Source organism: Macrotis lagotis, chromosome 7 (genome assembly GCF_037893015.1).
Source record: "Macrotis lagotis isolate mMagLag1 chromosome 7, bilby.v1.9.chrom.fasta, whole genome shotgun sequence".
Lineage (NCBI taxonomy): Eukaryota > Metazoa > Chordata > Mammalia > Peramelemorphia > Peramelidae > Macrotis > Macrotis lagotis.
Genome location: NC_133664.1, coordinates 214,082,345 through 214,099,435, shown reverse-complemented (window position 1 = coordinate 214,099,435; position 17,091 = coordinate 214,082,345). Strand labels below are relative to the sequence as shown.

General features: G+C 34.5%; 1 protein-coding gene and 1 pseudogene across 1 annotated transcript in view; one reads left to right on the top strand and one right to left on the bottom strand.

Moving 5' to 3' along the window:
* IPO8 (importin 8) overlaps nt 1-17,091 on the bottom strand; it is a 178,016-nt gene that overhangs the window by 12,901 nt on the left and 148,024 nt on the right. Inside the window, exon 19 of the mRNA XM_074195331.1 lies at nt 16,391-16,611. Coding sequence (XP_074051432.1) covers nt 16,391-16,611 — 221 coding nt within the window. The remainder of the gene's footprint in view (nt 1-16,390; nt 16,612-17,091) is intronic.
* Nucleotides 2,802-3,670, top strand: LOC141493576 (broad substrate specificity ATP-binding cassette transporter ABCG2-like; annotated as a pseudogene).

Sequence of the window (17,091 nt, the reverse complement as noted above, 5' to 3'; positions counted from 1 at the left end):
AATCTGAGGTTTTTGTCATCAGTACATCACTGTATCACCTTAGATCATTCTATCACCTTGGTGATAATATGGTACTGAGCACACTGCAAATAGCCTATAATAAATCTGAAGATTTTGCCAATCTAAACAGGAAAAACTTAACCCTGACAAAATAGTCTGACCAAGACATAAAATATATACTTAAAATTCTTGATTAAACTGATAGAAAACTAACAAACATGACAGGCTTACACAATTAAAATAATGTTGACTATAGGGATGGGATGGAATTGAATGTGATTCTATTGTTATAGGGAACTTCAAGTGAGGGGACTTAAGATCAGCAATTCTACAACAGATAGTGACAGTTGATTAGAGCACAGAGAGATTAAGTGACTTGCCTAAGGTCACATCAGTATGTGACAAAAGCTACGGGACATTGCTATGTCCTGACCTATGTCTTGTTTCTGTTATTTAACAACTCTGGAGTTCTCCTTGGGTCTGATGACATTGCACAGCTCTGCCTCAATTAAATCCAATTCACTTTTAAGTCAAGAAGTCACTCTCCTGACATCACTGGTGTTTTTCAAGAATGAAAGATGAACAACAAACAGTCAAAAATAGAACTTAAACCTAGGATTTTGAAATGTTATCTTTAAGATCTGAAAAATAAGAACTTCCTTTATTATTTAACCAATGAACAACTAATAAATATTAAATATCTAGTATGTGCTAGGCACTGATCAAAGTAGTAGGAATTCAAGAACTATGAAATAATGCCTACTCAAAGAAAAATGAATGATTAATAAGACACCAAGAAATAATCAAAATCAAAAGAATGAAAAATAACAGGTTGTGAAAAACCTCATCAGAAAAACAACTGAGGGGCAGCTAGGTGGCATAGTGGATAAAGCACGGGCTCTGGAGTCAGGAGTACCTGGGTTCAAATCCGGTCTCAGACACTTAATAATTACCTAGCTGTGTGGCCTTGAGCAAGCTACTTAACCCCGCTTGCCTTGCAAAAACCTAAAAAAAACAAACAAAAAAAAACCCACCTGAGCTAGAGAACATAAAGAGAGAAAATTTTAGAATAGTTGAACTACCTGAAAGCAATCAAAGAACCATGATAAAAATGTTAAAAGAAATTATTAAAGAAAATTACCCTGTAGTTCTAAAATAATTATGTAAAGCAGAAATAGAAAAAAATTCACTGATCACTACCTAAAAGAGATAACATGAAGAAAACTTACAGGACTATCATAGTCAATTTTCAGAACTCCCAGGTTAAGGACAAAATATTACAAGCAACAAGAAAAAATATTTTAATACTGTAGAATTATAAACATATAAATGAATGGATAGATAGACAGACAGACAGACAGACAGACAGATAGATAAAACAAAACAGAACACTTGCCTTAGTAGAGGGTATTTCATCATTTGTAGTTCTAGAATCCAGACCATTAAAATCATAGTTCTAGACAGTCACATAATCCTTCTCCCCAAATAAAATACAATAAAACATAAAAACAATGAAAATTTTATCCCTGTCATATTTTGAAACATTTAGCAATATCAGCAAAAAAGTTTGTGTGAACTTATATATACTCTATGCTGAAGTTAATTTGGTCAATTTTTCAGTGGATTCTTTATCGTTCAATCATTTTCAGTCTTAGCTGACTGTGACACATTTTCTTGTCAAAGATACTGGAGTGGTTTGCCATTCCTTCTACAGCTCATTTTTTAGGTGAGGAAACTGAGGCAAATAGGGCTAAATGCCTTGCCCAAAGTCCAGACTAGATTTGAAATCAGAAAGATTTATCTACCTGATCCCAAGCCCAGCACTTTATTGACACTCTCACCTACCTGCCTTCAATTGATTGTAGGAGATTCCTACATGTACTATCACATCATAGACAAAAAAAAAAGCAATAATTTTGTTTTTTCCTTGGTCATCCTCAATTTCTTGGTAACCCTTTAGCTATGTCTACATCAGAAAATAATCTCCAAAATGATTTTCTTTAGAATTAGAGCTATGCTACTTGGATATATCTGAATATATATAATGTCTGGCATAAATATGTTAAAGAATGCAGTAGTAAAGGGTCACCAGGCTGTCAAAGGAGGGATGAATCTATCCAGGTCTAAATGAACAAAAGTTAAAGCTTCCATGACAACAGGTATTGGGATCAGTCTTCTGAGTGGCCAATGAACCTTCAACCCAAGCAAAAAAAGAAAACCCAGTCATGAGAGAAAAAGAGAGACAGAGATTTGGGACTGATGTAAAAAAAAAAATAGAAAGAGAGAGAGAGACATCAATAAATAGTTCTAGTTATCAACATACAGAAGCAAACAAAATCGGCAGCATAATGCTTAATAGACCCAAAATTCTTAAGTTGTGGGAGAAGAACTTATTATCTGATGAAAATCACTGGAAAACTAGATAGAAGTTTGGCAGAAATTGGGTTAAGACTAAAATCATATCATATACCAATGTAAATACCAAATGGATACATAAACAACATATAAAGTCCTATGATTAAAAAAAACAGAAAAACAAAGAAGAAACGTACAACTATGAGTAGGGGAAGAGTTCCTAATTAAACAAATCACATGAGATAAAATGAATAATTTTAATTATATAAAACTGAATATTTTTCCCACATACAAGACTAAACCAGCTAGAATTAGAAGGGAAACAGGTAAAGGGGGAGAGGAAAGAAAGAGTATTTCTGCAGCAAGTTTTCCCGATAAAGAAACTTTCTCATTTCTAAAATATATAAAGAACAAGTTAGAAGATATGAGTCACTCACAATAGAAAAATGATTAAAGGATATGAACAGGTAGTTTTTTGAAAGCAAAACAAGATACCAACAATCATACAAAAATGCTCTAAATCACAGATAATTTGAAAAATGAAAAGGAAATCAAATTGAAATTTCATCTCATACCTGACTACAAAGATGACAAATGCTAGAGGGGTGATAGAAAAACAGAGCACTGGTGGTAATGTTGAGCAATTCTGGAAAGCAATTAAGAACTATGCCTAAGAAACTGATAAACTCAGTGCTTCACACCTAGGAGTGAAGTACCTGTACCTTGTAAGGTGTATCTTGCAAGGTAATCATCACAGCTTTCCTTGGATTGGTTGTTGGTGCCATTTTCCATGGGCTAAAAAATGATCCTACTGGAATTCAGAACAGAGCTGGGGTGCTATTTTTCCTGACCAACAACCAGTGTTTCAGCAGAGTCTCTGCAGTGGAGCTTTTGGTTGTGGAAAAAAAAAGCTATTTATACATGAGTTATGTCAGTGGATATTATAAGAGTGTCTTCATATTTTTTTGTGAAAGTGTTATCTGATTTGCTACCCATGAGAGTGTTGCCCAGCATCATATTCACTTGCGTAACTTATTTTATGTTAGGACTGAAACCAACGGCAGGAGCCTTCTTCATCATGATGTTAACTTTGATGATGGCCACCTATACTGCCAGGTCTATGGCTCTGGCTATTGCTGCAGGTCAGAGTGTGGTGTCTGTGGCCAATATCTTAATGACCATCTCATTTGTTTTCATGATGATATTTGCAGGGTTGTTGGTCAGTCTCCAAACTGTTGAGCCCTGGCTTTCATGGCTACAATATTTCAGCATTCCCCGATATGGTTATACAAATATCATATTTCAAGCCCTTTGATCCTTTAATGTAGAAACTGCAAAATCTTGTGTTTTCCTGACTGTGGCACCACGATCTTTGAACTGTTTCTTTCTGACTGCGTACACTATTTTCTTCTTGACCTGGGAGCTCTGGAATTTGACTATAATATTCCTTGGAGCTTTAATTTTGGAATCTCTCTTTCAGGAGGTGATTGGTGGATTCTTTCAATTTTTATTTTACCCTATGTTTATATTGGGTGCAGATTTGTATGATTTTTGGTAGCTCTATTGCCCATAACCACTTTGAAGACATATTTCAAGTTAGGCAAAGAGTTACAAGGGGGCAGGAAGACCCTGAGGAGCAGAATCATTGGCAAATAAGAGTGGCAACAGAAAACTGGGTACCCTTAGGTCAGATGGAAGAATACTTGCAAAAATATAAACTGCCAGAGTAAACAATATTTAGACAAAGCCTTTTGAATTTCAAAAGAAATTGAATAGATCATAAATAGTTTTATTACATAAAAAGCTTCAGGACCAGATGGATTTACAAATATTTAAAGATCAACTAATTCCAATATTAAATAAATAATAGGCAAAGAAATGGATCTATCAAAATCTTTTATGAAACAATTATGACATTAAGCCAGGAAGAATAAAAACAGAGAAAGAAAATTGTAGACCAATTCCATTAATGAAAATGGATGCAAAAATCCTAAATAAAATATTAGCTAGGAGAATACAGTAATCAATCACAAAAATTATACATTGTACCAAGAAAGCAGGGATGATTTAACATGAAGGAAACTATAAATATAAATTCAACATCCTATTAAAAATACTTGAAAGGAAAAAAAAGAAGAAAAATTGATAAACTCTACAACTACTAGGGCTATTCCCCCAAGTAAATTTTTTTTAAAAAAGAGAAAAAAACCTACAAACAAAATATTTATCACACCTTTTTTGTGATAGACAAAAGTTAGAAATTAAGGGGGTACTTATTGAGGAATGGCAAAACAAACTGCTATATGCATGTAATGGAATATTCCTGTGCAGAGGAAACTGGGAAGATCTTTGTGAGTCAAGTGAGTGGAAGTAAGCAGAAAAATTTATAAAATGATAGTAACATTCAAGAAAAAAAATTTTTAAGACTTTAGATCTTGGAACAATGCAATTATAGGGCAAATTTAAAATGCAAAGATGAAACAAACCACTCATCTTGTCTCATTCAACTCCTGAAAGAGGTGAAAAATGTGAATTTAGAAAGAGACCTTTCTTGGGAAAAGTCTGACATGCTCCAAAATATTCATAGCAACTCTTTAGTAGTGGCAAAGAACTGGAAATCAAGGGGATATCCATCAAATGGGGAAAGGCTGAACAAGTTATGCTACATGAACATTGTGGAATACTATTGTTCTTTAAGAAACCATGAATGGTCAGACTCTAGAGAAAGATGGAATGAATTACAGGAAATGATGCTAAGCAAAGGGAGCATCACTTGTACAGAAATATTCATAGCAGCCCTGTTTGTGGTGGCAAAGAATTGGAAATCAAGTAAATGTCCTTCAATTTGGGAATGGCTAAGTAAATTGTGGTCTATGTATGTCATGGAACACTATTATTCTATTAGAAACCAGGAGAGATGGGGATTCAGGGAAGCCTGGAGGAATTTGCTGACCAAGATGAGCATTACCAGAAAAACATTGTACACCCTAACAGCAATATGAGGGTGATGATCAATCAACCCTGATGGACTCTCTCATTTCATCAGTGCAACAATCAGGGACAATTCTGGGCTGTCTGCAATGAAGAATACCATCTGTATCCAGATAAAGAACTGTGGAGTTTGAACAAAGTCCAAGGAATATTTCCTTTAATGTAGAAAAAAAAAACCTGTTATCTTATTGTCTGATCTTGTTATCTCTTATACTATATGTTTCTTCCTTAAGGATATGATTTCTCTCTCATCACACTCAATTTGGATCAATATACAACGTGAAAACAATGTAAAGACTGACAAATTGCCTTCTGTGGGGGATGGGGGGAGGGAAGTAAGATTAGGGGAAAAATTGTAAAACTCAAAATAAATAAAATCTTTAATAAAAATTTTTTAAAAAGTAAGGTAGCTTCTTTCTTCATTTTTCTGGATAAATATTTGGGATAGGACCCAGATTCTTCTAACCTTTGCACTCTTTCACTGTATTTCCTACAGGTAAATAAAAGCCTTGTCTTGATTATTCTCCCCATCTAAATTTTTGATAGTCTAAGAGTCTGGTCTGACAAAAATCTTGAGTGATTGGTAGAGTCCTTTTATATCTAAGTTTAAATTCTGCCTCAATTAATTAGTGATCATTATAGGGTCCCTTATTTTTCTAGTAACACTGGTCTGATTACGGTAATTCTAGTTCGTGCAAGAACATGTTGATTTGGAAGCTAAAGTATTTCCCAGTGAATCTATTTCCCAATATGGAAACTGTTAAAAAAAAATGTATGAACTAGTAAAGGTCAAAAAACATTCAATCAAAGAGAAGATTTTATGATTTTGAAATACTGTTTGCACTTGTTAATTATTTAAGTTTCGTACCTATGTTCTCTCCCTAATGTCTATAATTTCTGCATATCTGATGCTAAATTTGTCTTGCTCTACCCCTTTAAAAGGGATTAAAATTTCAGTGAGATAAGTTTTAAGATAAGATAGGAGAACAGTAAAAACTTTTTCTATGCAAAGTTTTAATGTTTTTAAAAAACTATAATTTCTGGGGCGGCTAGGTGACGCAGTGGATAAAGTACTGGCCTGGAATGAGGAGTACCTGGGTTCAAATCTGGTCTCAGACACTTAATAATTACCTAGCTGTGTGGCCTTGGGCAAGCCACTTAACCCCATTTGCCTTACAAAAAAAAACCTTAAAAAAAACAAATTAATTTCATCTATGTGTTTCTAATTCTGGCAAGACTGGGAATGCAAAAGAAGAACTAAGTGGGAAGAGATCTTCTACCTTTTCAGAAATTTACAGCATTGCAAACTAATTAGAGAGACTATATTTGTGCAGAGAAAAGAAATCTGTTTACCATGCATTTCTCAAAATTAGGATAAAAATGCAGTTTGAATGCTTTAGAAGTAAAAAAAGTGATAGAGGACCTCAAAGCTGATGTGAGGAAGTAAAACTCTCCTGTATGAAAGAAAATAATAAAGTTTCATCTAAGGGTTTCTTTGAACTACAAGGACTTGCATTCTAGCTATTATGACTGAAGCCTGATATCCAACACTTTCTAGAGGCCTGAAGGCAAAGACCCCAAACCAAAAACTCACTGGGGTACCCCAGCAACTATATTTTTGACCACTGTAGGCAAAAACCAAACATTGTAGTATATCCAAAAGCCCAATCCAATAAATATAGTTTCAGATATATTTTATGCATATTGTTTTTCATTTCCCTAGCTTTTACTGACACATTTGCTGATAAAGAGAAGCTTAAAAAAATATCATAGGATTCAAAGAGTCTGGCTCGACTGTAGCTCTCTCTCTTACTCTCAACTAGAAAGGAAGGCACTCATGTCAGTTAGGTTTCAGGGTAATAGCTACCACTTCACTCTCTTACTTGTCTTCATTCTTATTCCAGGAATAAAAAATTGTTTTTTTAAAAAGCTGACGTTTATGCAATGGTTTAAGATTTACAAAGCACATAAAGAAACATGCATGTGTGCACACACACACACACACACACACACACACTCAGACACACAGGCACCCCCCCCCTTATTTGAGCTTCATAATACCTAATGAGATAGGTGTTACTGCTGGCATTTTATAGATGAAGGAAATGAAGGGAAAGTGAAGTTCAGGTCTACCTGACTTCATGTAAAATGCTCTATACATTACAGATAGCTTCCAAATATAAGTATTAACGTTAGCTCCTCCACTATTTCCTCTCATCTGGACTACATTTTCCAAACTCTAATATTATGGTAGAGAAAGTTATGTGTGTCCTTTTCTGTGTGCATTGGTGTTTTTATATCCTTTGTTTGAAAGTGACTTGCCCAAGGTCACACAGCAAGACAATTATTAAGTGTATTTGGCTGGATTTGAACTCAGGGCTTCCTGACTGCTTTTGCTGCTTGCTCTATCTATTGTGCCACCTAGCTGCCCTGCAATGGTATTTTTAAATCATTCTTTGTTTCATACAGCCATTCCTTATAAGATATTCCCTAGAAGATTTTTACCTTAAATGAGTAGTAGTTTAATTATTGTTCAACATAGTGAAATTGTATAAACATGTATTGTTATCATTCTAAGATTGATTTATATGTTTTCAAAATAACTATTCTCTGTAAACATATGGTTTCTGTATTATAAGCAGAAAGGACAGCAGAACTATTTATGGTCAATTCTTTTTTTTTTTTTTTTTTTAGGTTTTTGCTAGGCAATGGAGTTAAGTGGCTTGCCCAAGGCCACACAGCTAGGTAATTATTAAGTGTCTGAAGTCAGATTTGAACTCAGGTACTCCTGATTCCAGGGTCGGTTCTCTATACACTGCGCCATATAGCCACCCCTATTTATGGTCAATTCTTTATAGATCTTTTGTTCAAACAGCAAAAATATTATCTTTCTAAAGTTCCAAAACACATATTTAAACACATGAAAAAGAACCAAAGTTGAATATCAGCTCTGCTTCATCTTCATCTCCATCTCCATTCTAGGAATCTGATTTCTATATTCATTTTAAGCAAATTTCATTATAGTAAAGGGCTTGGTTTTAGGGTATAAGACAAAGAACTGGAAGGTATATCAGAGGCCATAAAATTCAACCACATTATTTTATAGATAAGGACACTAAAGGTAAGGCAGATTAAGTGTCTTACCCAAGGTCATAGAAACAGTAAAGCATTTCAAAAGCAAGAGCTGAACACCAGTACTTGCTTTCTATTGTATCATTTTACCTTTGTCTTCAGGCATTTACAATTTTTTGATTTTCAATTCTTTTGTGAAAAGCATCACTCAGGTTCAAAAGTTGAAGGCTGGAAGAGATTTTAGAGGTTTAACAATCATAGCACTTAGAAGCAAAAGGAAGTTTTAGGAATCATCTAATCCAACAGTGAAGTGTCAGTTGTTGGGGTCCAGTCACTAGGTTCATTTACAAAAGTATTTGGCCAATAGGAAGTAAGATGCTGAAAGTAAGCAGGATAGGGGGAATTAGGTGGCACAGTGGACAGAGCAAAGACCCAGGAGTCAGTAGTACATGAATTCAAATCCAGTCTCTGACACTTAATAATTACCTAGCTGTGGGACCTTGGGCAAGTCACTTAACCCCACTGCCTTGCCAAAAAAAAGAAAGAAAATGGGACTAAAATGGTCAAGAGTTTCCCCAGGAATAAACTCATAGCTTCATCATCTTGATATAATTTTGGACAGGTTTCGTTAAAAAAAATTCTCAAAATTTTTCAGACTACCTAACTCAAAGAACCTAATTCAAATGTAAAAAAAAAAAAAGGGTAAGGAAATCAGAAGATATGATTTTGGGAAAAAGGAAGTTATGAGGATGTAAAATAAGTTATGAGGATGTAAAGTTACATACTATTATGCATAAAAATTCATTTTGCTTAAATGGTTTTTTAGGAAGTATGCATTGTAACTTCTATATTTAAGGTAATGCTAAAACAAGAATTATCAATTATAAAGTTTTTTTGGATATGCTCAACATAAAGTGTTGGTGGTAACAGTTGAATGGAAATAATCTGGAGGCATGTAGAAAATGTTACTGAAGCCAGGAATAAAGAGGTGAAGGGAAACATTCTGTAAATAATACCATTAGTCAGTCATCCATGCTCAAAAATCACATTTGACTCTTTCTCTCCCTTCTCAAATTCAATTAATGCTATGTCCTGTTCATAACTATATATAGATGTAATACATTTCACATAAGGCATTTCCATTCCCTGGGCAAATCTTCAGTACCTGGAGCTAAAAAACAACATCCTGACAAATATTCAAGTTTTCACTCATGTCTTTCTAATTCCTCCTTCATAATATTGTTAGGCACAGATCTTACCATATCACTCCTCATTTCCCTCAAAATTCTGCAATATATCATTAATGAAGTCTGTAATTCATTATTCTAGTATTCAGGTCCCATAATGTGATACTACCTTCTCTTCTCAGCCTTATAATACTGCCCCCTTCCCTTATTCTATGTGCTACACAAATGAATGAGTGTTCCCAATATACCTCAGTCTATCCCTGAACATCTTGCTTCCATATTAACTCTACATGTCAACCCAAATCATTCCTATGCAGTGTACTAAAAAACAAAGCAATGTCATATAGCAGAACAAGAACTGGTTTTAAGACAAGTGGCCTGGGTTTAAGTCCCAGTTTTAATACTTAGTAGCAGTGTGACTTAAGCTGCTACTAAACCTCTTTGAGCCTCAGTTCCCCCATCTGTAAAATAGATAATAATATTTGCACTGCATATATCACGTGGATATTGTGAAGAAAGCACTCCATAAATCTTAAAGCACTATATAGATCTGTTAATATTATTGCTAAATCTTTTTCATTCCCATCAGAAATAACTGAGTTTTAGAACTTTCATAATATACTTACTTATATTCTGTTTTGAACTATGTTTTTATATAAATGTCTTTTTCTCCCATTTAATAAGTTCATTGGAGGCAAAGACTATGCTTTATTAATCTTTTCTTAATTTTTTTTTAATCTTTCTGCAGTATATGGCCCCATTGACCAAACCCTTTCATGTGCCTGGCAGTATTCTCTTTTGGTTCTCCCTCCTACTTATCTGAGTAATTCTTGGTCTGGCCAGGCCATTCCTCTTTTCACTAAACTATAGTGACTCCATATTGATTTTAATATCAAATAAAAGGTGGCACACCCCTGGAGTCAGGGGACCTGAGTTCAGATCTGTCCTCAGATACTTAATCATTACCCAGCTGTGTGATCTTGGACAAGTCACTTAATCCTGTTGTCTTAAATAAATAAAAAAATTTAAATATCAAATATACAGGATTTAAACATAAAAAATAATATTATAAGCAAACTAGAAGATCAAGGAGTAGTTTACCTGTCAGATCTATGGAAAAGGAAGCAGTTTATGACCAAGGAAGAGACAGAGAACATCATTAAAAACAAACTAGATAATTTTGATTATATTAAATTAAAAGGCTTTTGCACAAAACCACTGTAACCAAGATCAAAAGAAATGTAGGAAATTGGGAAAAAAATTACAACTAGTGTCTGACAAAAGGACTCATTTCTAAAATATACAGAGAAGTAAGTCAAATTTTCAAAAAAAACAAGCCATTCCCCAGCTGACAAATGGTCAAAGGATACACAAAGGCAATTTACAGATGGAGAAATTAAAGTGATCCATAGTAATATGATTGCTCTAAATCACTAATTATTAGAGAAATGCAAATTAAAGCATCTCTGACATACCACCTCACACCTCTCAGACTGGCTAATATGACCAGAAAGAACAATGATCAATGTTGGAAGGGATGTAGGAAATCTGGGACCCTAATACATTGTTGATGGAGCTGTGAACTCATCCAATCTTTCTGGAGAGAAATCTGGAATTATGCCCAAAGGGCAATAAAAATGTGCATACCCACTGATCCAGCAATACCACTACTGGGTCTATACCCTGAAGAGATGATGAAAAAGGGTAAAAATACCACTTGTACAAAAATATTCACAGAAGCCCTGTTTGTGGTGGCAAAGAACTGGAAATCAAGTAAATGTCCTTCAATTTGGGAAATGGCTTAACAAACTGGTATATGTGGTCATGGAACATCATTGTTCTATTAGAAACCAGGAGGGATGGGAATTCAGGGAAGCCTGGAAGGATTTGCACGAACTGATGCTGAGCGAGATGAATGAGCAGAATCAGAAAAACACTGTACACCCTAACAGCAACATGGAGGTGATGATCAACATTGATAGACTAGCTCATTCTGTCACTGCAACAACCCAGGGACAATTTTGGGCTATCTGCAATGGAGAATACCATCTGTATCCAGAGAAAGAATTGTGGATTTTGAACAAAGACCAAAGACTATTACCTTCAATTTAGAATTTAAAAAAAAGTTATCTTATCATGTAATTTTGCTATCTCTTATACTTCATTTTTCTTCTTTTAGGATATGATTTCTCTTTCATCACATTCAACTGAGATTAATGTATACCATGGAAACAATGTAAAGACTAACATAATGCCTTCTGTGGGGTGTGGGGGGAGGAAAGCAAGAATGGGGGAAAAATTGTAAAACTCAAAAAAAATCTTTCTTAAAAAAATCAAAGGGCGGCTAGGTGGCGCAGCAGATTGAACACGGGCCTTGGAGTCAGTTGTACCTGAGTTCAAATCCAGCCTCAGACACTTAATAATTACCTAGCTATGTGGCCTTGGGAAAGCCACTTAACCCCATTGCCTTGCAAAAAATAAAAAAAATCAAATAAAAACTCTTCAGTTAGCATTTAAAGTATTTCACAATATGGTCTCAACCAACACTTACAAGCTTATTAAAAGATTATTTCCTTTTACATTCTTTATAGCCAAGTCAGAATGACCTGCCTTCTTAGGCCTCAACTTCTCATCTATGTGTCTTTGTACTAGCTATTCCCCATTTCAGGATTGTACCTCACTTCCACCTCTTGGAATCACTATCTTCCTCCAAGAGAAATTTAAAGCACCCCACAATATGGGACCTTCATGGACCTCCCTAGCCACTAGTGCTGTCCCCATCAAAATTATTATATTGCTTATTTACCTTGCTTATATTCTCATTGTCTCTGTCTCTGTCTCTGTCTCTCTCTCTCTCTCTGTCTCTCTCTCCCCCCATCCTTCCCCCTCACTCCTCTCCCCCCCACACACACACCCCCCTCACTCACTCAGGCACTCCCCAACAGAATGAAAGATCCTAGAGGATACATAATGTTTTACTTCTTTTTGAATAATCAGTGCCTAGAAGAAAAGGTTCATAACAAATGCTTATTGACCAATTAATTCTATGAAGTATTTGATGTTTCTGCATGGTTATAATCATAAAATCTCAAAACCAGAAGGTGTTTCTGACTCTGAATCTTATATTCATTTTAAGACCATCATTTTCAAAGTCTTAGTTTAGAAGATAATGATTCACAAAGAAAATTTTGATGTAATTGTTTTACTAATATATATATATATATTAGAAAGTCATGGATAATTTGGTAGAAGAGCCTCAAAAGATCTTTTAAATTTATCAGTGTCAGTATCAACTGATATGGATCATTACCCTTTTACTCTATAGTAGATGGTGTTCCTAAGCTGCTGTGGTTAAAAAAAAATCACTTAGTTGTCTTTAGGTAATGAGAGCCTCTTGGATTTTAGCTACACAAGGCCTCAGATGAGAGACACACACATTCTATCACCAGAGTTTTTTAAGAAGTTCTAAAAGCTAGAGTTACATTCTTCTGCTATCTTTGGAATCAAGTCACAGTCACCTTCACATCACTATTAAGCAAAAGAAATGTTCATAACTATATCTAACACAGGATCCCTTCAGTGAAACAGAATAAGTACATGTACTAAACTGAAAGCTTACTAGGAGCAGATACTGTGTTATTTGAGGATTTTAAAAAGTCTGTTGATTTTGACTATCCAGAAGGCACTATTTTAGCTTGTTAGAGGTAAGGAGAACAAAAATGGTCAAGGAAGATATTTGCCTTAAGTTTAAAACTGTGTAGAAAAACTATAAGTTTCAGCATCAGCATTAAACTATGCCACCTTCACTGAAACTATCATCCTCACAGGATTTTTTAACTCTACCCCTGGAACTTCCTGAGCTCTGTCAGATGATCTCTCTGGTCTTCTTACTTTTTCACCACCAGCTCCAATCAACATAGTCTCACAGATATCATCCAACTGCCTTCTTTCCAGCTACTTTTTATGTGCTATCATAGCCCATTATAAGTTAAGTTACATGAAGGGAGAGGCTGTCTTTCTTGCTTGTATTTTTTAATAAATTTTTTTTGTTGTTTTTGCAAGAAAATGGGGTTAAGTGACTTGCTCAAGGTCACACAGCTAGGTAATTATTAAGTGTCTAAGGCCAGGGGCAGCTAGGTGGCACAGTGGATAGAACACTAGCCCTGGAGTCAGGAGTACCTGAGTTCAAATCTGGCTTCAGACACTTAATAATTACCTAGCCGTGTGGTCTTGGGCAATCCACTTAACCCCATTGCCATGCAAAAAAAAAAAAAAAAAAAAACCAAAAATCTAAAAATAAAAAAAAAAATTTTTTAAGTGTCTAAGACCAAATCCTGGTTCCTTCTGACTCAAGGGCCAGGGCTCTATCCACTGTGCCACCTAGCTGCCCTATTGCTTGTATTTTTACATATGTGGAGCTTGCTACTACTTAACACTATTCAATAAGAAGTCTATCTTTTTCATATAAGTTAGTAGAGGTTCTACTCCATATTCATACGAGTATAACAATTACATCAAAAAATATTAAGATAACAAAAAGTAATAAACATTTATGACTCCAAGTTTATAAGTATGAAACAGTGAAATTTATTTATTTTTTAACCTTTTTTTCATATAAGTCCATAATTTCTATGAAAATAATTTTTAGCCTATTTTAATTTTGGCTTCAGCTCTCCTAATTTATTCCTTTTTTCCAAAGTTGAATGAGTGCATAAATGAAGGAATTAAAAAGCATTCTGAGAATTGTTAAAGCAAATCTTCTGATTTGGGTAGGTAAGAATTGTGGAAACTGAATGGATCATACGAAATCCATTTTGCGACTCAATTTTGGGCTTAACTTAGTCTTTTGCTGCTCAATGGTGGGTCTAGTCCAATTTTGTCCTATGAGAAAAGTTTGTTCAATTAGGGAAATTATGATAAAATTATGAGAAATTATGAGAATTGAATTGTTTTTAAGGTTTTTGCAAGGCAATGGGGTTAAGTGGCTTGCCCAAGGCCACACGGCTAGGTAATTATTAAGTGTCTGAGAACGGATTTGAACCCAGGTACTCCTGACTCCAGTGCCAGTGCTTTATCCACTGCGTCACCTAGCCACCCCGAGAATTGAATTGTTGAGAACATCCCTGCATGGTGGGAAAGCTGAACCATTTTCACCTTTTGCTTAGAGACCTTTAATGAGGCATCTAAGTTATGCTGACCAGAAGTCAGTTCTCAAGATTGATACAAGGAGTTTTCCATGTATCTTATATAAATACTGGTCTTGTATTATCAATCATTTGCTGTTTATGTGTTCCTTTGACAGAATTGGTGGGAATTAGGAAATCTCTCTTTTCTGATTTCAGGGAATTGCACTTGTTCAATCTTCCACTCTCCATTCAGAAATCCTCTAAATCTAAATAGAAATCATAATACCTAAAATCTTGTATCCTGGATTTATATCCTGTTAATATTTTCTTTAATGATTAAAAATCTGTCTTGGGCTCCAATTCCAAGCTGAGGAGGCCTGGTACCTTTTTGTTATGATTGGCATACATTGCTTAATAAACTGATAAACTCAGAAGCTCAAACCACAGCTCCCAACCAAGCCTTAGTCACAAAACTTACAATTTAGCTTTTGTAGCAAAGTTCTACATAACATGAAGTGAGTCATTTAATAAAAGCTTTCAGAATTTCCTATCTCCTAGCTACAAGAAGAACAATTTTTGTCAGAATCATCTAGCAAACCTCTCTTCTTAGCAAAGTACTAAGAATAAGATGCTAAAAGATTCAATAATTCTATTCTCAAAATTTTCAAATAGGTTGAGGTCTCATTGATTTGGATATTCCTGCCAATAATACAAATCATAACCTATCCAAGATAATTATCAAATGCCAGTCCTTTCCTATGTCCTCCAATAAGTTCACCACGGCATTTCACCTCTGTGATCCCTAAAGGCTTTTTTACTTGCAGTGACATTAAGATTCTAATGCAGTAGGTGGTCTTATCAACCAGTTACACTCACACTTGCCATGTCTTTTTCTACCATACAATTCCATGATGATTCCTATTCTTTTAAGATTCTCATTTGGTTATGTTGTAACATGTTCACAATCATTATGGTATCAATGGGATATTCTATTTCAATTCTTTTGAGACTACTGTATCTCTTATAATACAACAATGATTCAGTACCTGAGACACTAACAGAAAATATTTTCTTCTCATATTTCTAAGGCTAGACAGGCATGAATATAGGGAGAGAGCTCTTAACAACAGTCTCAAACAATAAACTTCCCAAGTCTGTATTTTATACTACTGCAAGGCTGGTTGCTATCTCCAATGGGTACCAGTGTAACCAGGAATGACAGTATTTATAAGCTTAATAAACTAAGAAGGGACTTAAATGCTTTTGAAAGATTTTCATAACAGCAGATTTATAAGTTTAATAAATTTAACATCAAAAAGATGATTATTATTATTTTTTAATTTTAATTTTAATTTTTTCTCTCCCCTTTATCATTTATGCGGGTCTATATTTTCTTGGGGGGAGGGGGTATAATGTTTACTCTTAAACAAGAATATTTTAGTAATGTATAAAAAAACATTATTTGTACAAAATAATAAAGATTAATTTTGTTCCACTGTGTAATATTTTCACTAGTCTATAATAAAATACTATACCATTCCAAAAAATAAGATATCAGTGGTGCAGTAACAGAAATGCAAATTATTTTCTTGGTTGTTATGATCAATAGTTAACAATATGCAATAAGATAAAACTATAAATAACAAGAAAAATACTTACCCAAGAAAACAATCAGTATCATTCATCCACTGATTTATGAACTGTGCAGTTATAGGTCCAGGATTATGTGGAAAACGAAGGCGTTCTAAAGTATGCAAAAGCAGATCGGAATTGTAGTACAAAGCAGCAATAGCAACCTGAAGACACATGGTACGGAGCTCACTTGTTTTAACCCCTCTGGTTAATCTTTCCAAAACAACTTCTACAAATAGTGGAATGCACTAAATACAAAACAGAAAATAAAAATTAACAGAAAATTTATTATAAGTTCCTATTACCTAAAAGAAAAATAATGGCTGCAATTTATATAGCATTTAAATGTGTGTAAAATCTTTATTTTACCTCATTTGAACCTCATAATAACACTATAAGGTAGGCAATAGTTATTCCTTTGCCCATTTTACAGATGAGGAAACTAAGGCTCAGAGACTGAATAATTGCCCATTACCCCAAAGTCAATAACTAGCAGAGATGGGATTTTAACCCAAGTCCTCTAACTCAAGTCCTACATTATGGCGTAATGCCTTTTTTAGATAATATCTGCATAATAGTATTTAATATTAAAAAGGCATTATGCCATAATGAAGGACTTGAGAGAACTTGGGTTAAAATCCCATCTCTGCTACTTAATGACTTTGGGATTATATCATCTAACACAGGGCTGTCCAAAAAGCATCGCAGGGTGATTTTATGCAGCCCAC